At 47.9% G+C, this 27058-nt stretch overlaps 2 protein-coding genes across 2 annotated transcripts in view; both read left to right on the top strand.

Annotated features, from left to right (window-relative positions):
- Positions 1 to 27058, top strand: part of LOC126528952 (kinesin-like protein KIF19) — a 170688-nt gene that overhangs the window by 65482 nt on the left and 78148 nt on the right. The window contains exons 3-5 of the mRNA XM_055069498.2: positions 24472 to 24597; positions 25615 to 25702; positions 26520 to 26656. Of these exons, the coding sequence (XP_054925473.2) occupies positions 24472 to 24597; positions 25615 to 25702; positions 26520 to 26656 (351 nt within the window). The remainder of the gene's footprint in view (positions 1 to 24471; positions 24598 to 25614; positions 25703 to 26519; positions 26657 to 27058) is intronic.
- On the top strand, positions 5739 to 10012 carry LOC129384288 (neprilysin-1-like). The gene is made up of 2 exons (XM_072290132.1): positions 5739 to 7984; positions 8345 to 10012. The coding sequence occupies exons 1-2, from the start codon at positions 6524 to 6526 to the stop codon at positions 9473 to 9475; spliced, it is 2592 nt and encodes an 863-aa protein (XP_072146233.1). The 5' UTR covers positions 5739 to 6523; the 3' UTR covers positions 9476 to 10012.

The raw sequence follows: 27058 nt of genomic DNA, 5'->3' as shown, positions 1-27058 counted from the left end.
TCGTCGTCGGCCTGCCTGACCGGCCTGGTCTCCCCTGGTGAAGATGCGCCGTCTGCTGCTGTCTACTTGCTCACTCAAAAACTACCCGAACTACTCCTTAAATAAGTTTCCCCAGCATCCAAGGGACCCGCGGACCGGCGGGAGGCGCAGGCTTCTCCACCAATGGGTTACTTCGTTACTCCGACCAATCAGGCAAGCCGACATCACCCAATAAGCGGCAGAGTTCAAGGGGTCAAGAAATGGTCGCGTCAACACTCCTTACACAAAAGCACTCGGACCATGACTAATCGGCTTTTGACAGCCGAGCGTGGGACGAGGACGCGTCAGGTGCACGTGTGACGTCAGGCGCGGCGGCCGGGCGGCAGTACATGCCCGGCGCCGCCGCGATTATTCGGGGTACAAAGGTTTGCCTCCGCGTCGAGGAGCCCCCAAAATTCCCGGAAAGTAAGCAAAGAGGCCCGCGCTATACTCTTTTCGCGACAATATTATGTTTTTTGCCGTGCTACTACAGACTCCCTCCACACTTACCTAGAGAGCTCGTGCATCACGCTACAAAGCAAGTAAAGAGTAATGTGAAAGCAGTTGTCAAGGCGGTGAAACTGCGCTGAACACTCTGTGACTTACGTGTCTAGGTGATTGGCGTTGTTCACGAAGCGTTGTTTTTAAGCGAAGCAGCAAACGCGAAAATATTGATTTTCTTCGTCTCGCAGCGCGCTGTTCTAGCGCTCTAAGCAGAACTGTCGACGTCTGTGTCGTGATCACGGAGCAAGAAATATAGGAGTGGAAACTCCGCTGTTTGCGGCGACCAGAAAAGGTCACAAGCCCGCGGATATATTTTCATGCTGGCGGCACCTGGCGGCATGGGAAGAAATTACCGCCGTTTCGGTTGCCAGGGCAACCGGTCGAGCGTGTTGCTCCCGTTCGGCCGCGTGCGCCTGACTTCTACTGAGGGCACTCTCGCGCGCTTGTTTACCGCTTGTAGCCCGAAGAGCAACTGCTGCTACGCTTCAGCCATTTGAGCACAGTAAAAAATAAAACGCGTTTTCCATGACAGCTATAAGATGATACGTAGCTTCTGGTTGTAGAAAGGGCTATCTTGCTCCGTGGCGGGCGGTTTTCGGCTTTTTGCGCTTGCGAAACTGATGGCTATCTCGTTCCTAATCGCTCAAAGGGCGACCGCTTGTTTCTCGCTCTAGTGCTCACAGGGGTGCGCTTAGGAAGGATGCCGCCGTGCATGTGTTTCCGTTCCTTTTATTTTTTTTAAGACTCGCGAAAACTAGTTGCCCTAGCTGCTTGGCGATAAGAGGAAGATTAGCGGAAGTTTGCCACACGTGTTGCTTTTTTTGATGGACACACAACAAAACAGTTTTCTTGAGTGCGCGCACCTACGCAGTTCGATTACGGCGTGCCCGCTGAAGCAAACACCCGTGTCGTCTGCTTGTCGTCTGCTTTGAGCGGGCGCCGCCGGAGTGAGCGCCGTAGAGCGCCGGAGCTGCCGGAGCCGCCTGTCGGGCGCTGCTGTTTTTTTTTTTTTTTTTCGCTGCGGCTTCTACGACGCGCCGCATGGTGCCGCCACTGCATAGGGTAGCGTCGGCGCATGCAACAATTGTGACTTTATCTGGTCGCCCCCGCTCGCTCGCGCTGACGGGAGTTTCACCTCCTATATGTCTTACTCCGTGGTCGTGATCGACGAATAGCATGTGGTCTTTGCCCACACCTTTCCCCGGTCTCCGCAAAGAATGTGGAACCGCGGTAAAACATTTGGCCCTACGAAAAGTGCCCCTTCCCCATTCGCTACCCCCCCTCCTCACCTCCAAGAAGAAAGAAACTATAAAGAATCAATCCCTGTTCCTATCCAAAAATGCGTTTAGCGTACTTTAGTATGTGACTATTTGTGGTACTGTGCTGCACCGAGTGTTACTGGCGGCGCTCCCCTTCGCCAGCGTCCCTTACCAGTGCGAGGCAGCCAACAAGTACTTCGAGTACCGTTTCCTCAAGGGCCAGTTCGGAACCCATTGCAGCCTCTACGACCGCCTGCGGGCGCTGCAGACCCAGTGCCTAAAAGGACAGAGTCAGCGTGTTCGACCAGAGGTGCAGCGTCTCAACGACAGCGTCTCGAAACGCTAGCAGCCACGAGGGAAGAATGCGACAGTGGTACCAGCGGTACCACCGGTACCACGGCCCGGTGTCACGGCGTCCCACAGTGCAGTTTCTACAGCTGTGTTAGCATGCACTATCTTCGGGATTGGCCCACGACAACAGTGGGGCAGCTGCAAGAAATCGCGGCTAGTCTCCCAAGAAATCCAAAGGCTTTAAAGAACACGCAGATCCGACGTGTTGTTGGAATCTAAATAACGCGAAACATGTTACAGTTTTGGAGTAGCAGCACCAGCAGCAGCAGCAGCAGATGACACCAGCCCAGCATCGTCGCCTGCAGCTGTCGATGTCGTCTGTGTCGCGAAGACGAGGGCGACGTACGATGCTTGTTGAGGGAAGAATGTTGACGAGAAGGGTTTAGCGCAGAGAAGTACGCCACACATCTAAATACACGTACATGCATTTATGTAAATGTACATATGTACATAGAAGCCTTACATAAGGCTTCTGTATCCCATGGTTTGGTGTGCATCCGCCAGGCATTGCCGAATGATGACTGGAAGCTTATGCCTGTCGTTGAAGTGAACAGTGTACTATCATTGCATTCTTCCGGTGCTAACATACGAGGCAGGAACATGGAGGTTGATAAGGAAGCTCGGGAGCAAGTTCAGGACCGCGGAAAGAGCGATGCAACGAAAAATGTTAGGCGTAACGTTAAGAGACAGGAAGAGATTGGTGTGGATCAATAGCATACGGGGATTGCTGATATTCTAGTTGACATAAGAGAGAAAAATGGAGCTGGGAAGGCCATGTAATGCGTAGGGCAGATAACCGGTGTACAGTTAGAGTTACAGAATGGGTGCCAAGGGAAGGGAAGCGCAGTTGAGGAGGGCAGAAAATTAAATAAGTCGGTGACGAAATTAGTAAATTTTCAGACGTTAGTTGGAATCGGCTACCGCAAGACATGGGTAATTGGAGATCGCTGGGAGAGGCCTTCGTCCTGCAGTGGACATAGAAATACGCTGATGGTGGTGATGATGCTTCCTTGTGCTACAGTCGCACATTCCCATTCTAAAGTATTGACCAAGAATAGGCACACCCAATGGCACATAACCATATGATCCATGTTCTGCCAGCACTCTCAAAGTGGGGAGAAGAAGCAAAGAATATAATTTGTTTTTACTTGCTCGTCAGATGTATCTTCAAGTAAATTGGCAGTTCAACGCACGTGCGCGTTTTCGCAAATACAGGGCATGACGGTATTCTAGGCGGAAGAAAAAGTGCCGTTGTTTGGAAATCTTTTTTTTTTCTGGTAACAAAACTTCAGAATGTAATGAAGTCACAGTACCTGTCGTCAAGAGTGGACTCCTCGGTTTGCGCTTTGCCGCTACTGCTGTTCGACAATTTCATCTTCTTCGTCTTCCCTCTAGGCATGAATAGGTTACCTCACTTTTAATGCGACAGCGTTAAAGGCCCCGTGTTGCAAAAAAAAAAAATATATTTAATGTTGACATCGGACGTCGCTTGGCGAAAAATCATTCCGAACCACCACCACGCAAGTCATCCGAGTGGCTCAGAGGTGTTACCGAACTAAATAATTTCATCAAAGAAACATGCGTCAGAAAAATCGTGCAGTACGATCTAAACTCAATATACAGACAAAATAGCGTCGGATTGTAATTCGAATACACGAGAAAAGATAATTCTGTTACGCAGAAACTCGAACACAAACCCCTTTTCCATCATTTGTACTATTTATTCATAGGGCGACCATGGCCTCCAACATTTGCTCGCGCCAATCTCGGAAGCCATGGAGCGGCGCACCTGTTTCCTTGTAATACCTCCAGAAGGCGCTCGCATCCACCGCATCGTATTAAATGTCTAAGCATGTGCTTGCTGCGGTAAAGCTACGGAAACTATGGAGCATGTTTTTTATAATGTGAAGATGTCTGCCCAGCGGTCAATTTAGGCACAACTGGCCTCCTTGAAGCTCTTTGGTTCAGGGAGAGCAGTGGAAAAGTAAACATGGCCGCAATAGGGATTAGTAAGAGGCGATTCGAGGATTGGTGGAAGAAAAGTAGGGAAACCACAAAAAACGGAGACGTAGAAAAGCAAAGTTCGCAATAGGGGATCAGAAAATTTGTTTGTGGGAGTTCATAATGTTTTTTTTTCCTGTTTTTTTTGTTTAACCTAGGTACGACATTAGACAGTATTGGACAGCAAGAGCTTGGTGGTGCAACCCACCGCCCCATTCCAAAGGGGCGTTCATTACATCCATCCATCCATCCATCCATCCACCGCGTGCCACTTTTACCAGAAAGCTCGCCTTCGGGCATAGCGTTCGGCACAGCGTTTCCCGGCAAACATTACGGTTACATAAGTTGCAGTTACCGGGAAGCGTGAGTAGCAGTCAGGGACCTTTGAATGGTATCACGTTCGGCTCTTAAAGGCGAAGCTTAAGCGTCCTCCCAATTTTTCAATTGGAGGTTGAGAAAGTGGGCTGCTTTAATTCGAAATAAAATATGTCATATGTACACATTTGCTTGCTACCACCCATACGCAATACGGTTAAATGTGTTACGCTCTAAGAACAGTTTACACCCTTTAAGTGCCCCTTCTGCCACACAACGATAATCGTCATCTGCCTTGATGCGTTTCCTTTCTTTAACGCTGCGAGCCCGGAACTTTCCAGTAACGAACGGCACGCGCGTTATCAGCATAGAACAGTTTACACCCTTTGGAGTGCCCCTTCTGATAACACGCGTGCCGTTCGTTACTGGAAAGTTCCGGGCTCGCAGCGTTAAAGAAAGGAAACGCATCAAGGCAGATGACGATTATCGTTGTGTGGCAGAAGGCGCACTCCAAAGGGTGTAAACTGTTCTTAGAGTGTACACTAAAGCTAGAAGCATGAATTATTAACAGGCATTGCAGTTACACAGTTTGGCATACCTTATTGTGTCATATAAGAAGTGCCAGTCGTCAAAACAATTTATGCGGAAAATAAAAGAGTCCCGCGTACTTATGGTATGCTTAAAATTGCGATATGGTAGACAGAAGCGAATTATAGATATTCAGTACACTATAAGGATGTAATAAAATGATGTAATAAAAAGAGGAATTACGTACATACGTAATTCCCCCCAAAAAAGATTATTCCGTGAGGCGTGTCTGAGTTATCGCGACTCAGTAGTCCGTACAGAGTTCAACTCAATGCAGAATTCCTGGCACAATCGGACATCTTACTTCGTCTGTTTCTTTCGCGAGGCACTTACGAGCACAGAGACCTGGCTAGTGAGTGAGTCATTGAATCAGTTAGCGATTGAAGGAATGGGTGAACGGCACTAATGACTTGCACACCGCGAAATAAATAACGAGCTGCAGATGCCTTCATGCTGCCCCGTGATGGTACGAATAGCGAATTCAGAAAGTGCCTCAAGTTTTGATCGCCTGTACTTATAGGTGATTCAAATTTACCTATAATGGCGCACATTACTATTGTATCTGTACTTCTCTGTGTCAGCCTCGATTTGTGTAATAGACAAAAAAGGAATAGAAAGACGAAGAAGATTTCTAGAAGCAAGGTAAAGGGAATGTTGCAGATTTTAATTTCTTTTCGGTATTTAAATTTTACATTTTAATGAAAGAGAATAAATAGTTAAATTATGCTGTAAAATAGGTATAATAGTAACAAGCTAACGAGAGTACTCTTTTTCCGCAAATCCTTCGCTTTACCTTATTTATTACTTTTTGTACTGATTATTGATTCTTCTATTCTTTCTTTACAAGGCCGGATATATGTCATAATAAGCACTACTTTATTTGATTGATGATTGGCTTCCTTCATACTTTCATATATATCTTTTGCTACAATACCACCCTGTTCATAGCATATCCTTCGCAGCGGCTTTGTGCTGTTGTTGAAGGTATCATCATCAACACCGTCTCCTTTAGGTGGGGACCATTTATGAATGCACGAAAAAAAAAATACCTTGCACTCGATGGTCACGCTCAGTCATCTTCGCTTACGTCCCAAATTCACTATATTTACTTCGCAAGGTCCCAAACAAACTGCTTAGATTGAGTTTCTGTTAGAATCCAATGCCTCCTTTCCAAACATCGTCTTCTTTAGTTCACGAAATTTACTACTTCACGGGCGTCATCATCGGTGTCATTGTATCCCTCGCGCCATTCCTGAATCCTTCCGCATCGGATGCTCGAGCGCAGAGCGCTGAGAATCGGCCGATGAGACGACTTCGTCGACGCGTTCACCAGTGCGCCTTCGTAGCGTTCACGCTACCGTAGCTAGGTCGTAGGAAACGACGTCTAGGACTACGCTGTAGGCTTCCATCGCGGGACCGAGGCGCCCATACGCCGGTCCTGCCTAGTACAGGATAGCCTGCCGCGAATTCTCCAGGGATCGATCATCATGGCTCAGGAGGTTTCCGGTAGCGACGACAGCACCGTAATCGAGACGGAAGCGGAATTCGTGACGGCCGACTACACCGAGCTCTGCCTGGTCCTGCTCGGACTGCTCTGCGTCGTGGCTCTGGCAGCGACGCTGGCCTGGTACCTGCTGTTCTACGTGCCCGTCGACGAAGGTAGCGGACGCAAAAGCGCCAACTTCACGCGGCTTCTCGAACTGTCCCTCACGCGTACTGTGCAGCCGTGCGAGAACTTCTACCGCTTCGTCTGCGGCGGCTGGAATCGGGACCACGCCCACGGTCACCTTAGCGTCGCCGACAAAGTCGCCGAGGAGACCATGCTGCACGCACAAGATGCCCTCAAGAACGCCGCCGCAAAGGCTCGGGAAACTAAGTCGCCGGCTAGAAATCTGGTCATACGCTCGGTCGGGCTCAATGCGACTCCGTCCTCGCCGAACGATAGCGGCTTTTTCGATTTCCGTCCGAAGCAAAGCCGTCTACAACGAGCCCATGCGTTCCTGATGGCACGAAGCAGACGACCGTCCTCTGCTTTGATGCAGAAGACGGGGCACTCGGCCGTGCTCAAGGCGGCCGCCATGTTCGAGTCGTGCGTGAACGTCGTCGCCGAGAAGACGTCCGAGAGAGAAAAGCTGGCCGAGTTCATGAATTTGTACACTGAATTTCCCAACGTACAACCCCAGGATGCCGACACGCTGGTAGCTACCATGGTGGAGCTGTCGCTCACATGGAAGATTCACGTCATGTTCGTGGTCGACCTCTTCGTCGACCACGACGAGGACGAAGGGCGCCTGACCGTCGACATCGGCCGGAACGACGAACTCTTCTCGTGGTTGCAGCGGAGGAACATCCTCAAGGACTCCGGTAAGCTGGGAGAGTTCTTCCTTACCCAGCTACAGGCACTCCCGGGTTTCCAGCCATCGGAAGCCGAAGCCACGTCCACCAAAATCACCGACGTGGACTCGCGCATCATAGCCGCTCTGCGAACGGACGACGAGCCTGCGCAGGCTATCAAGTATGACGAGTTGCCGTCGCTGGTTCCAGACGTCGATCCTCAGGTCTGGGTGGACGTCATAAACAAGCAGATACAGCCGTACTCCAGGATCGAACGTGACCACCACGTCAAGGTCGGCAACGCCCACGCTCTGCGCGAGATGGGAAGAGTGCTGATGCATGCTGACGAAGACCCCCTGCTCTTGCCCATGTTCCTCGGCTGGACCCTGCTTCGCCAGCTGGCTCCGCGAGCGTCTTATAAGGCGGCCACCTTCGTGTTCAAGGACAAGCACAGCTACGTGCACGACTGCTTCCGTCGCGTCATCGATGTCATGCCGCTCGCCGCTAGTTACCCGTTACTCAGAAATACACCGACGCCGAAGGCTGAGGTGAGGGTCACAGGAGTATCCAGGACGCCACCTCCTCTTTCACGCTTTTCACGTCGCTGTGCAATCGTGCAATCTCAAAGCTAGAAGCCGCCCCTCGTCTCTAGCAGATAAATTAAGGTGTCACTGTAATGTTTTTTTTGTCCGAGTAGACGGAGACAGAGAGAATCTGTCTTCGGCGACGTTGATGAAGAATAGTCGCCTGTCTTATCACGAACGAGAAGCGTCAAGGCGTCTTGTGAGCTGGGTAAGGCGTTCCGAGTAATAGATCCGTGTGATACTGTTGTTCCTGGTTCGTTATCTTTTTCTGGTGCGTGGTATTAGTAAGCGAGTCAGTCAGTGCATACCTTATACGTCGTTTGAGAGCTTAGGTTACGGCTGAAAGCTTTGCTTGCGGGATACGTCACCATTTATTATCAAGATTGCTAGTGTACTCGCATACCAGCTTGTGCAAGCCCTTTCAATCTCGTCTACAGTACGATCTCGGTTACTGGGGTGGTAGATTTCTTCTGCCGGACGTTAAGGCTGTTTTTATGTATACCATGCCTCTCGCTCGATGCACAGACCCTGGCGAAGAAGATCACCAAGGACATCAGGAGGGAGTTCACCGCCATCTTCGCGAACACTCCCTGGATGGACGAACCGACTAGAAGCGCGGCGGAGGCCAAGATCAGAAGCATGGACGAGGTCCTCGTCAAACCTGCCTACCTCGTCGACGAGGACGCGCTGGACCAGCACTACGTCGACTTCTACGTGCAGGACGACTACCTGTCCACGTCGCTCGGGGCCGCCAGCTCCGCGACGCGGCTATTCCTCGCCAACTTCGCCGCAGGTGTTCACGTGGCCACGCGAGACTTCAACCCGCTCGAACTGAACGCCTTCTACGAACGCGAGCTCAACGCCATGTTCGTGTCTGCAGCCATCATGCAACCGCCGTACCTGGACGAAGGGACGTGGACGGCGTTCAACTACGGCGGCCTCGGTTCTGTCGTAGGACACGAGGTGATGCACGGCTTCGACGAGCGAGGCAAGAACCGGGACGCCCGCGGAAGGCTTCGGGACTGGTGGTCTCCGAACGTGCTCGACGAGTACCGGGACAGGGTCAAGTGCCTTAGCCAGGCATATGCAGAAGGCGGAAGCGACGTCGAGGCCACTGAAGAGGACGTTGCCGACTTCGCCTCACTTCCGGCCGCGCTGGGTGCTTACAGGTACCGCTCGTACATAAAGGAACGCGGCCAGACGCCGACCTTTCTGGAGTTCTCGGGAGAACAGCTCTTCTTTCTCAACCACTGCTTCAAGCTGTGCTCTCCGGACAACGCTGAAGGCTCGCGGCGGCGTCGGAGTAGGCGTGGTCTGTACAGCACCGACGAGAACAGGTGCAACGTGCCGCTCATGCACCTGGTGGAGTTTGCCGACGCGTTCGACTGCCAGCCCCACGAGCCCATGGGTGTGCCTGACAGGTGCTCCTTCTGGGACCTGCCCGTGGGCCAGACGCGGATTGAAGGAGACGCGCCGCACGAGAACGCTGGCGACGTATCTGCGCAACGGACTCGCACGTAGTTTCACAGCGCGATAGTTGTAGATACTGCGAGGATAGATTGTTGTATTGTTGTAGGCGTTTGTTGTTGAAGTTGACGAACGTTTACGTGCGAATCTGTGGATATGTACCTTTGTATTAGCAGGAATCAGCGACATGTGAAATATTTCGTCCTTGAACGCAGTCTTTTGCATAGTTTCGACACTGCATAGTTTCGTCTCTGCACGTAACGATGGCTATTTATTCCCATGCGATTGCTCTCGCTGACACAGTCTCTCACTCTGAACATTGCTAGGTATGATGGTGATATTGTCTGTTAAAACGAGCTGAAACAACCCTCTAGAGACACTTGATACTTCCACGATGCCCTTTGTTTTATTGACATGAAATAATGAATTCCGGTTATTTTTTGCACGCCGATAAATATAGGTTAACAAAGCCTACTGGAGTGATGCAGCTGTCAGTCCTACTTCCCGCGGTCAGTGTGTCTTGAAGTTAGCTTAAAACGCATGTCAGGGTTACCAAGCCTTCGGCTAACACCGCGGAAGCACTTCAGGCAAGCAAGGGTCAAAGTGAGGAACTGGCTAAAGGGACGATCCATATATTGGATCGGGGTTGTTGGAGAAGTATGAGAGGCCTTTGCCCTGCAGAGGGCGTAACCAGGCTGATGATGATGATGATGATGATGATGATGTATTCAGTCGGCAATACGGGAGCGCCATCAGAGGTGAGAAAGGCTCGCGGCACGAGATGTGCAAAATATCGGAGGGGCGACCCACTGGCCTTCTTTCATCTTTTTCTTTCAGCTTTGAAACTTAAGCGCAGCATTCACGGCTCACGTAGGCCCTCTGAATCAGCGCCCGACGGGGGTACAGCGTCTTGCGTATACGTTGTACAAACTTCGCCGAAGGCTGGAAATATATTTACCCTACTTCAATGGGCAACGTGCGTGATTTGACATCCAATCACTAGCACAATATATATATATATATATATATATATATATATATATATATATATATATATATATATATATATATATATCAAATTCTTAGCGTAAGCAAATCAATTTTGCGTAATCTCGCAGATTGAAAAAGAGAACGCATGTTTATTTCTTAGTTCTTCTTTTCTGTAGTTTCGAGCTATACTTTCGGCACGATTTCAATTTCCGCCCTATCGTCTTAAATTTATCTACGTCAGATCCGATTATACAGCGCGAACACGACATATAACATCGTAACCCGTCGCGGTGGCTGAGCGGCAGGGTGTATTATTTTTTTTAATCGTAAATTCTTCAAGTAAATCAAGTACACAGAACTTCACAGATTAGAAGCAACCTGTTGGTTTTCTTTGCACGTATATACTATATCTTCGTGCTGGACTTTCGAGTAAATTCCATTTTATCCTTTCTTCTTCGAGAATCCCTATAAACCACATCTTACTATAGAACACGGGCATCGAAAAATCTCACCAACTTGCTTTGAAAGATCGCCTTTTCTGGCCTTCGGCGCTCGGTGAACTACATCGACAGATGCTTGGAAAAGCTCATCGGTGGTAGTGGTGGTGGACATCTTTTAATGGCCAAGATACCAGAGAGAGTTGGGGAAGGCCTTAAGGGTCAAATCCTAACAAAGCCTAGAGGGGTCCCTAGTCTGGGACCCCTGTGGCTTCCGCGGCGGCCCGGGCGCTAGCCACGAGAGCTCTTTGGCTCTCATGGCTGATGGCTCTCACGAGAGCTCATCGGCGCAAACATGAACGACCTCGAGTGATTTGCGAGAAAGTATTCGTTCGTGATGCTGACGATGCTGACGCCGACCTCAAAGGAAGCTGACACCTGCAACCCCAAGTGGATCAATCGAAAGCCACGAGGCTTTCATAAATATATAACAGAGATTACCTAACTAAGTTAAATAACATATCTTCATCATCATCAGCCTGGTCACGCCCACTGCAGGGCAAAGGCCTCTCCCATACTTCTCCAACTACCCGGGTCATTTACTAATTGTGGCCATGTTGTCCCTGCAAACTTCTTAATCTCATCCGCCCACCTAACTTTCTGCCGCCCCCTGCTACGCTTCCCTTCCCTTGGAATCCAGTCCGTAACCCTTAATGACCATTGGTTATCTTCCCTCCTCATCTGGATCTAGCGGCATGAACAGGAATTACTTGAAAGGCCTTCAATTTAATATATATATATATTAAATTGGGTATACCCATCAAGGCTTGATGGGTATACCCATCAAGCCTTGAAAGTAGAAAACAAGTATCTTTCTCAAATAAATAAGTAAGTAAACTATAACTAAAGAGAACAAAAAATGTAATTGCGAATTCTCAGATATCTTTTTTTTTTTGTAATGCGTCAGATCCGTGAGTTTGCCGTGATCACGAAGAGCTCGATACTGGGAATTACCAGCCTTAATTTTTTTTTTTTTCATGCGGCTTCTGTGACTGTTTTGTCTCTCTGCAGGGGGTTTTTCTCGATGTCTGTTTTCTAAGGGAAAAGGGGCACATCAACGATTCTAGCGAATTTTCGCTCGTGATGTATCTAATGGCGTCCCGCGAAGTGTTCCTTCGATCGAGTCCCAGAAGCTGACATCTTTTTAATATTTCTTTTTTCGCGCTTCCCGTGTTGTGCACAGCGCTACCCCCCAGCGATGACATTCATTATCCATTCATTGGTCGATTTATCGAACGTGCGGCTAGCGAGCGACTTGTTTCGCACGTTTCGTGACCGAATGTACAAGTACCGCATTTACTCAATTCTAACGCGCACATTTTTCCCCGTCCCTCGAAGAAGAAGCTTCAGCAGGTGTATGCCAATCTGAGCAACTGATGCATCAAATGCGGCGAAGCTGTGTAATCGACTTCTTTCGTACAGGCTGCGTTGCTGGACCACGGCGACAGCTTGCATCTCCGCTGTCGCATACCAAAACGTGTACCTGACCCCCATCGCGCAGCCGGTAAAGCGTCAGCAACGAATATTACTGGTCACACTGGCTAAAACAGAAAGTATCGCACAAGGAAATTGTTTTCTATTCGAATGAGGTATATGCAGGGTATGTGCCGCTCCTCAACGAACCTGTCGCCAACTTGAGTCAGTGAGTATGCTCCACTGACAGTGCGGCAGACGAGGGCCCATTTAGCAGCGTTCGCACGCAACGCGTGCGCCATGCTCCTCGTCTCGGAGGCTGCGCCTAGGCTTCTCGGCAGCGCCACTAGATGGCACGGCGTGTTTGGAAAGAAACGCGAGAGAGGAGCCCGGGCTGCCGCATGGCGCGTTCCTCCGCGTTCGCATGCACCGGCGCCCCGTGCATCTCGGAGGCCACGCGGAGGCTTCGCGGCGGCACCACTAGGTGGCGCTGGGTGTTCTTAGGGAACAGAGGCGGGAAGCCTTTTAGGGAAATGCGAAAGAGGGGCGCCACTGCAGTATAGCCTCATACGTTAACTCGTTTAGATGTTGGCAATACTTTGAGCCGCTATATATTAATTCAATGCTAAACGCATTACCGTCGCCCGTCATCGTCAGATGGATTCAGCCGATTTTCGTCGGTTACAATGAAAAACGTGCTAAGTAAACAGTCAACAGCACTGCATTCATCATTTCTTTGAAATATAGAAATCCGGGCAGGGGCGGGGGGTGGCGTGTTAACGGCGTTTTTCGACTGTGGCCGTTGAAACTGACCGCGTGTTACGATCCAGGGTGCGTTATAATTGAGCAAGTACAGTACACCGGAGGAGTGCAGTTCGTTCCTTCCTAATACCCTGTTCCTTGTTCTATAGGTACCGGTGTATACGGTGCGAATGTGTTGATTCTCAGCGACACTCAACTCGTACGTTTCCTATCGAGCTTTTCCGCTACCTGCCGCAATTACCCGTGAGCTGATAATGACTATAATGACAGCTAATGATATGGAAAGGACCGTGGATGACGGGGGAAAAATCGAACCTCTCTGCGTCCGTCAAAAAAATGTTTTGCGTCCGACCAACAACGATCTTACGATGTCAAGGGTATGTCGACGCACTCTCTGTGTACCTATGAACCAGCTCCGTGGTCAGGTTGTCGAAGTTTGGCAGTCGTATGCGTGTGTGACGCACTGCTCTATAGTAAGGCGTGTGCCTGAAGTAACCGAGTGAAAGTGCAATATGTACTGAGATCCAATAGGGCGTTAATGTACGTTCACTGTAAGTCGGTGTAGGTCGAGAGAAGATTAGGCGCAATAAAAGACAGTGAATGGGAATAAACAGACACTCCATCCTTTGGTTCCCTGCCCACGTCGGGGGGATTGAGGGGGTTGCTCTGAACGTCAACGAGTGTGCCCACGAGGCGGCGCGTGGCTTGACCGACCGTGCTGCCCTCGGATCAGGCGACTCTCTCCCCGGACACAGGTACGCTCCTATCACGCACAATGAAATTACTAAATTCTTTTACTTAGAGAGAAGGGTTTCCCCGCCGCTTCACTACAAGCTAAGCAGACCACAGGGCGGTCACGCTCAGAGTCTTGCAAACGAACTCCTACCTAAATCCGGCGTCTCTTAATAGCCTATATCCAAAGATTTATCCGAATTGTTCTTGCGTGGCCTGTGGTGAGGTTGCTACTTTGCCTCATATGCTGTGGGAGTGGGCGTCGCTGGGCCCGAAGTTCAACAAGGAAGAGCGGGACGCGCTCCTGCGAAGTCCCGTCTTTGAGGACCAAATCCTGCCCGTCCAGCGCGCCCGCGATCGGGCCAGCAGACTAGATCTGTCAGTCCCGTCGTGGGATTAGCCGGATGCGCTTTTTATCGCGTTTTGCTGGACCCTATAAATGTTTATTCACTCACTCAGGACTATTGCTGATAGTGTGAAAGGGTAGCCCGATTGCCTTGATTGAAAGTGAATGTAAGCGGGAATCTGACGAAACGCATCAAAAGCATCTTGCATCGCACGTCACAGTGAAGAGCTTTTTTTTTTTCTTTTTCTGAGGGTACGATTCGACTACCGTCAATTGACTGATTTGGTGATCGAATGCGTGACTAATTGATTGTGATGTATGCTATTTGTTGAACAACTGCGTAATAATAATTATCACAATGTATCCCTTATTTCTCTTTTTCTTTTTGAAATGTTTTTCTAAGGCCGGCGACGCATATCTGTTGGTTCTTCCAGCGCGGCAAAATGATCCACATCTACTAAGGCGTCAGAACAGAATTGGGTGCACAATCAAGCAAGCTTCATTTCATTTCAGTATGATTTTAATCTATTTTCACGGGAAAACGGGAGATGCTTTACAATTGCTCGCAGAAGTAACTAAAGCGCTTTTTTTTTTAAATTGTTGTCACAATGTAACATAAAGTATTTGTAGTGGTGTGCCTCATTCTCCAGGATGTGATCGTTCCGTAGTTCTTGTTGTTTTATTCCTGCACGAATGTTCTGGTAATGTGGGCTGTGATTGGACATTCGCGTGCTGCCAAGGGGCCTGTATATCACACTATCGGTCTACGCGTAGGGTAGGGCAGGCTTTGCTTGATCTATATGAGGTTTTATTCCTCAGATATCCTTTCTGTGTCTTCTTTTCCCCCATTTGCTCTTATTGTTCTCGTTGTTGCTTTTACATTTCTTAGTCGCTGGGATTTATTTTTTATGCTTGTAAGATAACCTGTTTTGCCAGGCCCACGTCATGTAAAAAACAGCAATGATCGCGATCAAAAGAGAAAAGACCTGCAGGGCAAAAAGTGTAGGCCAGGTATACTTTACAAGGCATCCGGGAACCTTTTGTAAGGCAAGCAGGACGTACATGATGTCACGCACGGTAAAACTTGTAAATTTAGAAATTCTACTCATTCTGTACGCGTCGACACTAACAATCAACCGTGTTAATCGGTCCAAACTGTGTCCTTCCTGTTACGAAAGAAGATGCCTTCCACTTAGGCTGCGTTCGAATACCAGCTGCAGACGGCAAAGTGGGCTGCTAAGCGGACAGCGGCCATCTTAGGCTTCATTCTCATTCTGACCAAGACGCCAAAAAAATACAGCTTCGTGGAGACAACATCAAAGTCAAACACGATGCGGGCTACTTTCCTGTCCGAACAATATGGCGGCTGAGCAGGACGCTTGGAAAGTCGACGGTAAGGTCGTCTGCGAACAAGAAAACGTAATCATGCTTTCGTATGCGCTTAATGTGAGTCACGTCGTGTTGTTCGTAGGTTCATTGACGCGAAGAGTTACAATACGGACATAGTATGTATTTTTTCTCGACCTTTTTCTTGTCGCCGCGAGTTGGCGTCACGTCGCAGTGCTTAGTGCTTCCATGGGTCTTTCAGACGCTTCGAGACGCGTTTCATTGCTTGGGCTCGAAGTTGTAGCGGCTGTCGCCTTATCTGTCTACGTAGACTGTCTCCGATGCTGGCCAAGATTGGAACACTCCTTTAGTAGGGACTTGCCCAGATTTGCAAGTGTAACGCCGTCTCCGGCTGCAAGCTGGCTTCCGCTGCAGCGCCACAACCAGCTACAATCGTTGGATACGACGAAGTTTGAATGCATACACAAGAGAGAAATTACAGCACAGATGTAATATATACCAAATAATATACTGCTAGGTAGGTCACCATCCTAATAAGCGTAATCGCAAAACCTAACAGACGTGCAAAAGGGTGGCGAATCCACAGATTAGTACCCCAAATGCATTATGCAAGAACAATGATATGAACGTCGTCCCACGAACGCCTCACGTTCAGACAGTACAGCCTACTATTCTTTTCTGCTAAGGGTCAAGTTCCTGGAAAGACACACTGACATCACAAGCACACATGCGCGCCTGTTGAGAGACTACTCAAGAACGCATACATCGAGACGCTGTAACGTCGCTTTTGTAGGAATGACCTACGTGTGTCCACGTATCCAAAAGCTTCTCTCGGAAAGGGACGGTAGTCCAGGCGATCTGTTTAAGTGCGTTGCACTCGAATGCTTAGTAAGGTTCGTAGCGAAGTTCAGTGAAGTACGTGACAGAAAGATTCAGTGAATGAATAATGATCTCGCAGCACATCAATGTCATCTGCCTCTGACATTTCGGGTAAATCCCGGCGCGTAGACTAATCTGCGATAGAGCATTGCTTAACAGTGCGTGTCCAACTGCGAGCAATCTCTCTTATTGACTTGCATACGTAAGCCGATGCTGGCAGCGGAGTATATATCATGGGCTGTTCTTTGTCACGCACGAAAATGAAAGCAAAGGACTATTTTCGCATATGACCACCAAACAACCCTCAAACGCTGTTCTCTGTACTTTCCTTGTGCTTGTCGTCTGTTCTTCGCTGCTTAGTGCAACCAGATGAGCGGAAGTGCAAGTAACTACTTCCACGTGTGCCTATCAAGAACACACGCAAGGCGTGCTGCGAACTGTCACGTGGCATGTCGGGCATTTACTTCCTGAAGAGCACGTGACGCAGGTCATCGACATCCACATCTCAGACTGGATAAGGCGCAGCGTAGGAGCCTCGGGAAATCTCATTTCTGAAATTAACCACAACAGACGAACAAACAAAATGCAGGAAACAAGCAGATGGCACGCAAGGCTGTTTCTTTTTTTTTCTGAGTCTGCATGAGAGAACTATGCTCGTGCCGCATCACAGAACGGTTGCTTTTGGTGACGCGTTCCCTTGGTGTTTTCTTACCTAACAAAAAAGTTCGATGCTCCGCGGTTGCTATAGGAACAGGTCTGCTGTTCATCCTGTGGACGTACCAGACGAACAAAATGAGAAAACAAGCAGACGCGATGCAATGCATTGCTGCCTCCTTTGTGAGTTGTCGTCAAGTGAGCTGTACTCCAGCATCATTATGAAACGGTTACTTTCGGCGACACATGTTTTAACCTTGTATCACCTAAAACGAATGCCTTAGCTTCGCCGTTTTCCGGGAATACGTCTGTTCAGCCTACCTTTGGCGACACAATAAAAGAAGAAGAACCAGGAAACAAGCAAATGTCCCAGAAGGCTGCCTCTTTAGCCTACGTCATGCTAGCGACATGTTGTCGCTGGCAGTGCTGGACTTCAGGTCTTCTCTGTTCCATCAAATTTTGACCTCGTCCTGCCTTCTTGTATTCTTGTGGATCTTGAAAATCACCCGCAGGAACTGGCTACCATAGTTCATTGGAAGCTACAGTTAATTAAGAACTTCATTGATTTACACAGAACGGGTTGTACCTCTCGCCCGTATATATACAAGGCGTGCTCAGTTCCTACAGTGTTTAACGTGGCGCATCGTCCCTGTAACAGAGTTTCCTTCTTAAATTGCTAGAGAGAACTATGGTGCTGCGAACCCGCAGCTAGCATGGGAATGACGGTTAGCCCATATATATCTCTAATTTTCCTGCTTCCTATTTCATATTTTCTGAATGCAGAGGCATTGCAAATCGTTGTATATTGAACGCAACATATTTTGTTGAAAACGATCAGTCTGCAAAGCCACAAAGTCGTTTTGAAGCCAGAAGGACGAAGTTAGGCAAACCTAAGCGCTGACCATTATTCTCGCGCACTGAACTGAGATGCGTGCACCCCCAGTAGACACTATAGCACTACAGTTCCTTCTACTAATTGTGGCAGGGAAATTCTGTGGTCTCGTCTAACCGTGGCAATCGTTCTAAAATCACGCACTCAAACCACACAGCTTCCGACGAGGCTGTGGAGCGTAGCACAGGTCTTCACAGCTCGCGCCTCCACGTGCATCTGCTGTAAGCCAATTTACACCCTAAAAGGTGTTTTACTGTATCTATAATAAGCCACTGGAGAAAGGCTTTTCCACGAACCAAAACGCACAATAAATGTATGCTTTGAGTTGCCATAACGCGCTTTTCTCTAAGAGGTGCAAGGCATGACGTTACACCCATTGCTTAAAAGTCATGCATGCACGAGCTATTCGTTGTTTCCCCTTGTAATTCCCGGTATATAGCACCGCCTAAAACAAGGATCCCTAAGACGTAGTAAGCCATGGCATGAACCGGTAGACGTCACTAAAGCCCGCTAGACAAAACGTTATCGAGGCAGCGCCTTTTCTCCCTATATTGTGCCTTATATTTGTATCCAGATCTGGCGACGGTCCCAATACAGCAGTTGTTTGACATTCCAGCACGTCCTAACCATAGGGCAACTCAAACACTGAGCTAAATACGAGCCCCGTATACGCACACAAACCCCGCTTGCGCTGCCTGAACCCACTTATCTATGAAACGCGACTTATGTAGCCAGAGTGTTTGGCACTACCTGTCGCGTAGTGCCAAAGGGAGCATCTCTGTTCTACGTATTAAGCAGTAAATATGTACAGAATGCTTCTTTCTAGTATAGGCAGCTAATAGGCACCTCCAAACCACGCATACTTGTTGTTATAAAAAAAGAAACATACTATACTGAGTGCCTTTCGGCCAGTGGTTTTCAATTATCAGCGCGGAGGTGGCATGTATATGTACAAAGAACAGGTGCTTTGACAGCCAATAACACCCTTAGCCCCAAAAGGTAGTTTTAGGTGAACAATGTATCCTTATGGAAACGAAAAGGTCGTTTTGGAAATCAAAATACCCCACACCCACACTTTTCGCTAAATTCCGTCTCGCGAAAGGGTGTTTTTTGGGTGCTCGAAACACCCTCAAGGGTTTAATGTGGTTTACAGTGAACTGTTGCACGAAAAAAAAGAAAAAAAAAAGATTCGATCAGTCTGACAGGGCACGATCAACCTTTGGTCACTGGCAATAATCTTTTTTTTTTTTTTTTTTTTTATTGCGATAGAGGCTTGCCCTTAAGGCATAATTCTTGGAGCGTATATGTGTATTATATGTGTGCTGTGAGGCCTGTGTTGTGTATGAATTGAAGCAGTGTTTTGTGGAATCTGTTGTCATGTATCCAGCGACGCTTGCTTAATATGTGTCTTTCTCACTTTGAATACGGCACTCCCTTAGTGTTCTTCATAAGGATGAAAGGGTTTGAGGATCGGTGTCAACAATAAGGTCTTAGAGATCGTGCGATACATCGCTTATACATGCCAGACTTCTACGAAAAGAATTACAAGTAATTAATCTCTTGTAATCAATTTCGTTTCCTTTAGAAATTGTATAATTAACTGATGACTTCGTTTACACGGTAACGCTCACTGTAATTCGATTACCTTTTTTTTCGTAACCAATTACGGGTAAGCAGTTACACTTCTGGCGAAGCAAGCTATAACAGAGGACGCAGCTTCGAGCTCTTAAATTTCGCGAGAGCTACAGTGTCCAAAGAGAGGAAAACATGTACATGGGCTACCTCCTTCTCACAAGTCGTACAGCTCCTACAGCTGCAGGAGTACCACAGCAGGAGTCCTGAAACAGCGCCGTACAGCTGCGTATCCACCACCTGAACATGGAAAGCCAGCGGATTTGCACACCTGTCTTGAAAGACATAAAGATGATGTTGTCTATTATAATATATATATATATATATATATATATATATATATATATATATATATATATATATATATATATATAGTTATATATCCTGCAAGTACTGTTATGCGGCCTTCTCAACCACTCAGAGCTGCTGCTGCTGCCTAATTGTTCTTCACTTATGCAGTCTATGACCTCTCTTTTGAGATGGAAGTTTCTGTCCGTTCAACACATATGTTTCTATCTGTTTGATTTATACGTGACACATATAGACCTGTCTTTTGCGATTGTAATACAGGGACAATATTATTTGGGCTGAAAATTATGTAGCTTTACATTAAATACATTAAAGATTTCCTCACCTTTTCAAGGAACGTGAACGCTTGCTGGCGTCCGTTACAATGAGTCGTTTAGGTCTAAATGGCTAACGAGTTAAGGGCGCCGGGTGGAGGTCCATCCCGTATTGGCTGACAAATTAGAACGGTGGTTCGGTCTATGACAAGATAGCGTTGGTCACTTCGGACGTTGATTATAGGAGTTCATCTATTGAAGATTTTTCAGGTTTTCACAGGCCCAATCGGGAGTGCCTTGTACCCTAACCCCAGCAACAATGAAGCGCTGCTATTGCCCAGACCCTAGCTAGCACTGAGGCATTGAGTACCCGTGCACAATTTTGTGAAAAGAGTGTTCAGGTTACAACACAGCCATTCTCTCCAGCGCTCACATGGAGTGAGATTACAGTGCCGCTGCAGATGTCACACACGAACGAACGCTGATTAGGCGACGGAAAGTACGTCTTCTCTCTTGCTCGCTCCCGTTCTTATTTCAGCTCATTTGTGCTTCCACTCGCATCGAAGACTGGCCGCTAGGCACTACGTTGTAGAAAATCTGCGTGCTTATAAACAAGCGCTCATGACGTGCCAAAATAGAGTGCTAGCTCACGTGGGCACTTTTCTACTACTTCGCTTTTTATTGCTTCGAACAACAATCTATGCAAAGTAACCTAGGGAAAACTTGGACCTGCCGTCTGGCAAACTCTCAGGCAAAGGAAATTCACTCCAGTAGCTATACCCCCTTCAGCCACGGCGTAACATTATACCGCGGTGGCAAGGCATAGAACCAGAACATTAAGCTTAGGTAATAAATTGATCATTCTGCTTACCTAAGGTACCTCCATGTTACTTTCGAGTGTAAAATGCATCGCTACAGGCGACCTACTTGACGAAGTCACTACCACCTTTGGCGGGACAAATGACGTGGGGCATTTCGGTAGCAAGTGCGAAAGAATTGCATTTCTTTTCTCCTTTTTAGCAGAGCTTGCGGCGAAAACTTACGTTGTTCATGGAATTCGAGTGCGCGATTCAACTGTTTCTATCAAAGAAAACGTAGCATGACGGACTTTACGAAATTACTCTCTAAAATAGAATGACTCACTCTAAAATGCGCAAAACGTGATCCTACCACCTTCATTTGCTTTTGACGGAGTTCCCAGCACCCATGGCATACAATTTAGCAAATTTCTCACATTTATCGACAGTCGATCACGATTCGTAACCGAAGAGTGTAGAGGTTAACAATAGCTGTTTTTCACCCGCAAGGACTGCGACGGCGGCGATGCGAATCCTTCGGGGTCCTTATACGCTCTGCCGCTTGTCCATTGACAGGCGCGAGGCCGGTCAAGCGAGACCACACTCTCCGTCACCAGCTGGTTCCTCCGCCCGCCGATAGGGGAGCCGACCCCCTTTCCTTCCCGTTGTGTTCTTTCTCGTGCACGCGACACCGGTCTCTGCTACGTGACTGGGGTGCCAAAGCAATCGCGAGGACGAACGCCACCGACTGTTTCCTTTACTTTTCCCCGCTGGGTTTCGCTCGTGGCTTTCCGTGTTGCTCGCACTGTCACGTTGTGTGTACGGTTTTGCTGTGGGTACGTCCCCGCCTTTCCGTCCCGTTTTTGCTGTAGTTTGCCATCGTTCGGGCTGGCCGGTTCCTGTCAATGCACCCCCGGTTTCGGTAGTGGACTCACGGCGTTCTGACACGTCGTCGGCGGGAATTGACGGTTTGGCCGGAACCGGGTACCGTCGCGGACCCGACCTATGGCTAGCGAAGGTGGCTGGCTTTTCCGCTGACTTCCGCATCAAGTGATCGAGACTGCCATAGCGCGATCCCGCATTCCAACCTCTGCCTTCCCCTCACTTCACCGCGTGCTCGACAGCAGTTACAAGCTCGAAACGGTGTTTCGTAATGTCTGTATGTCTATCTGGAGCATTCTGCGTTTCAGTATTCTGGACATATATATATGCATATTGCGACGATGTACCCAACCGGCCATCCACACAGAAACTACTGTTACGCGAACGAAGGATTAAGAACTGGAGACTATATATGAAGTATATTTACAACACGCAATATGGATTTATCACTACCAAAGCACCAAAGGTGTGACCGCATTTAAGTGTACGGTAAACGCTGTAGTGTGCGCACACACATCGATTGTCCTTCGTTTCTCTCTGCCTTTGTTTTCGTTTTCTTTTTTTTTTTTTACATCGCCGCTTCCCCTCCCCCACTGTAAGGTAGCAAACAAGCTGCAGCCTGATTAACATCCCTGGTTTTCCTTACGCTCTGCCTCTCGTGCCTAATGTTTCTCGACAGCATTTTCTTGTTGTTGTGTGAATGCTCCTCTGCTGTTTTTTTTTTTCCTTTTTTGTGGCTTGTTTTCCAAAAGTAACCAATGCTCTCGCTCTGCGTTTGTGAACCTGTCCGGCTGCGCCAAATGTGGCATTTCAGTCAACGACCTTCAAAAGCTCGACCCTTCGGATTGTGGGGATAAAGGGAAAGTCAATTGAAGGGACCGTGGGTCTCGTCAAGCCGTTCTGTGGCATCTTGCACTCTGCGGATTGCGGTGTCTAAATTAAGTTGACTTGGCTCCCTGTGCCCGTAACTTCCGTTGCGTGCCTACGGCGTCGTTGTCAAGGCGTCGTCGTTGTCAGGCCACCCCCTCACTGCCAGCTTCGACCTCGTCGCACAACGATAAAAAAAAAAAGTATAACGAAATATCGCCTACCGCTAGCGGTATACGTGCTGCTCAAATCCGCGCCCCCAGCGGACTTTTCCACAGAGTAGCAGAAATGGATCTCGAAGGCCACGCTTTTGCTGACTGCGTGTGCCGGAAGCAATTGCGAAACCACAGCGCGTTCTTATTCTTTTTTTTTTTCATGCAGGTTATTCGTTGCAGCAAGTATGCGAATATTACGCAGACAAAAGGCAATGTATCACTATTCAATTACTTTAATTATACCTTAATGGCGGGATGTCTATAACTAGCAACAGATTAAAATAACAGACATATTTGACCCTAAAAGATAGGAAACGCCAGACAACCATAATCAAGAGATGGTACGAGTCTGGTTGAAGCTCGCTTTGGTCTTACCGCGTGTCCCAGCTAACGTTTAAAAATTTTATATAATTAAAAAAAATTTTTTAAATAGTTTTAAAAACAAGGTGCAAGTTACCACTACAATATATATACAGCGTTTGGTCTTCAGAAGTCCGGCGACCGAATAGAGTAGATCTTATAACCGTTTATTGTCTGAGGCTTCTTTTTTTATCTTCTTCTATTTCCTTTTTTTTCATTCTTCTCTCTTTATTTTTTTTTTTTTTGAACAGCTTGGGCTAACTGCACTTTGACGAAACAATATTTTATTGCGCGCGATGAATATGATGTGCTCTTTAATGTTTTTCCTGATTGGACTACACGGTTTGCGTAGGGACAAAAATGCTGAACCGCAATGCTGAGCCAATTGTTTGTGCGCTGTCACTCAGGCATGGCTCTTGGATACTTGTGCGAGATTTTGCACGTCATACAGATTCTGAGACTGGTGGCGTCGGTGCAAGCATCTCGAAGGCTGCAACAGGTCCTCGACTGCGCTTCCCTTCTCGTGGCACCCATTTTGTAACCGTGATAGGCCACTGGTACCTGCCGTGCGCATTACATGACGCGCACAACTCCCTCTGTTCGTCTTATTATTTATTTATTTATTTATTTATTTATTTATTTATTTATTTATTTATTTATTTATTATTCAGATGCCCTCAAGGCCCAAAGGGTATTGTGTGCCTTATAGATACAGAGGGGAGTTGGCACATAGGCTGAAAATGAAATAACAGACCCGAAAGGCACAAGAATGGTAATTGAAAATACATCGTAAGCTTTACAAAACAAGTGTGAAAGACAATACGAACACCTGTAAAAGCACAATAGGTGCATATCACAACAAAATATGATTTCAATGGCTGCTTCGAACGGGGACGCGACATGGAGTGGGGAAAACGGTCCCATGCTCGGGACAAGATTTGGGTGTAAAGGGGTCCGTGTGCGCATTAGTGCTACGAAAAAGGTCGCACCTCCTCGTCAACGATCAATGCGCAGTGGCGGTCATTGACAGCGAGGTGCTACACAACTGTGGTAAACCGCACCGACAGACCGACCCACCGACCATTCAACCAACTGACTGACGTGATGGAACAACGCCATCTTTCAACTGAGGAAATACTTAACAAGACCGCTACCGCTAAAGAAGGCTCCTCCTTGGTGTGTATCTCTGACTTCTTTTCCCTTTGTCGCTTGTGTGTCGCAGACCGTGCTGCTGGTGGACCCGCAGAGCTCCGAGTCCACCGACAAAAGCCGAAACGGCAGCAGCCAGCGAAAGGTAGTCAGCCACCGGTACACCTTCGACTGGACACTGGACGAGAGAAGCTCCCAGGTATGCGCGCGCACTCACACCAAAGTGACGTAGTGATTTGAGCGAAGAGGGACAATATTTACACCAAATGGCACCTGCAAATACGACCTCAAAGGGCGTGGCATCAATCTACCAGGGGGGGTGGGGGGATTGGCCAAGAGGCTATAGGTGGCTTTCATGATTGTAATAGGGTAACTAATTGAAAATATAATAATAATATTGAGATGTAAGAAAAGTGACAATGCAGTAGATATACTTTCTTGCTTCAGCAGTCAGCCCGAACGAGAAATAACAAGAAATATCTTAAAAGAAAGTAGGAGTGAAGGAACAAATTACCAAACATGTTGACAGTGAATGCGGTAGCATTTCCAAGGGAATTGTCTTATGGCAACTCGTACCGTACATTCCTATGCGCATGATTTAGCACAGAAACCCGAAACAAATGGGCAAAAAAATCGTTCAAGCGGCAGGCGAAGCTTTCTTTTTTGAGACCTAGCAAGGGGACGACGGACAGAACGTCAGCCATAAAATTACAAACTGGTTATCTTTTTCTTTTTGTCTATTTACTGTGCAGTCGTATAACCCCCTCCCCCCTCACTCCTGTCATAGCCATAACTAGGGCTGCAGTATGTAAAAATAAAGAAATATAATTTAAAGTATCGAATGTTGCCCACATAAGCCGTGTATAACATAGCCCTTCCGCCAAAACTGATCACGCTTTCGTGCTCAAATATTGCACGGGAATGGCATTCTGCGGCATAGATTGTCGAATATCATGTGAGAGCACCAACCTGACAGAGGTTCACAGGAAGACCGAGATATGACGCGATCGACAGTGGCTATTAGCAAATGAAGTGAGCCTACAGCCAACGTTTCGATAAGGGGTGTGGAATAAGTCGTCCAACAATGATCTGGTTCAAAGTCAAGCTCTAGCAGAACACTTTTACGTTTTATTTATCGAAGCAACGTTTCGGCTTGTTAATGTGAATCAATGGATTGCGAAGTGAATAACACAATCAGTGAACTTTTGTTTTGCAGGAGGAAGTATACCGGCAAGTCGGCAAACCTCTGGTCGAGAACCTATTGCAGGGCTTCAATGGAGCAGTCTTTGCATACGGAGCCACGGGTGACTGAACTTATGGCTGCGCTTATTCGGGAGCCGTCAAACACTTCTAAAACGGTGTTCTTTCCTCCTCGCGCTTTCTGTGCTTTCTATATGTCGAACGTACGCATTGCTTACTGGGTTTCGTGCGATCGACGTCGATCGGTACTTTCTATATGTCGAACTTACGCATCACTTACGGTGTTTCGTGCGATCGACGTCGATCGGTACTTTCTATATGTCTAACGTACGCATTACTTACGGTGTCTCGTGCGATCGACGTTGATCGACTCGACCCGCCAGGGTGTCGAGTTTGCTTAGCCGTGACAGGGAAGCTAAGTGCAACTGATAGGCACCTTTTTAAGCTTACAAACAGGCTTCCCAGAAGACTTCCGGTTAAGCCCTCTAGAACAACAGGTTACGATAGCCTATAAATTTACAGAACCCTCCAGCTGGCATCAGTTTTGCTGTAAAGTTGGAATGTTGGACAAGTGAATTTTATTGTTCAGTGCAGAAAAAGAAGCCCATACATGAGATCGACGCATGGCCCACTTTCTTCATATCTGAACACATCATGAATATCTGCCTACAGTAAACTATGCGCAAAATACTTCCGTTTTCTTGGCTAACTTGACTGTCAGAAATGCATCACCGGAAGTTTGCTGGGGTCATGAATACGCTGCTGCCACGGTGTGGAAAAAAAGGTCTGTATACCCTAAGGTAGATTACGCAGACCCACGTTGGATCCGAGAACTACTGATGTCAGGAGCTATACGATTATGGCGTAACCGTCTTGTGATGCCAACGCGTTGAACTGCGTTTCAACAACCTCTGCGTGCAGGTGCCGGCAAGACTTACACCATGGTCGGCACCGACAAGAGTCCCGGCCTCATGGTGCGGGTGTTCGACGACATCTTCCAGTTCGCCAAGCAGAACGACGCCACCACGCGTACCTGTGTGCTCATCTCGTACATGGAGGTACGCGTCTACTTCTCCGGACAACTTTTTTTTCTCAGAAGCAAACGGGCGTTATCGCTTCTGGCAGTGTGTGACGTCACAAAGATGCGGTGGCGTTGCCGTCTCACTCAGTATGTGTGCGTGTACCTTATTTACGGCTACACTTATTCGGGAAGCCTTCAAGCACTTCTGGAATGGCGCCCCTCTGTGGGCTTTTTATACGTACATAAATAATAATAAGTAGCGACAGCCTCTGAGATTCGCGGCGTTGCGTACTCGGACATCGAGGCTTCGTGGGGGAGTGAGAGAAATTATCCTACCTCCAGCGGAGGACGCCCGACTTGTCGGACACCTAACGCCCCTGGATAAGTCATCTAGGAATCTTAGTTATCTATACCTAGTTAACTTGGCTAAGGACGTTAC

The sequence above is a fragment of the Dermacentor andersoni genome, chromosome 8 (genome assembly GCF_023375885.2).
Source record: "Dermacentor andersoni chromosome 8, qqDerAnde1_hic_scaffold, whole genome shotgun sequence".
Taxonomy (NCBI): Eukaryota; Metazoa; Arthropoda; class Arachnida; order Ixodida; family Ixodidae; genus Dermacentor; species Dermacentor andersoni.
The sequence above is the reverse complement of the archived record's forward strand: the minus strand, read 5'-3'. Positions and strand labels throughout refer to the sequence as shown.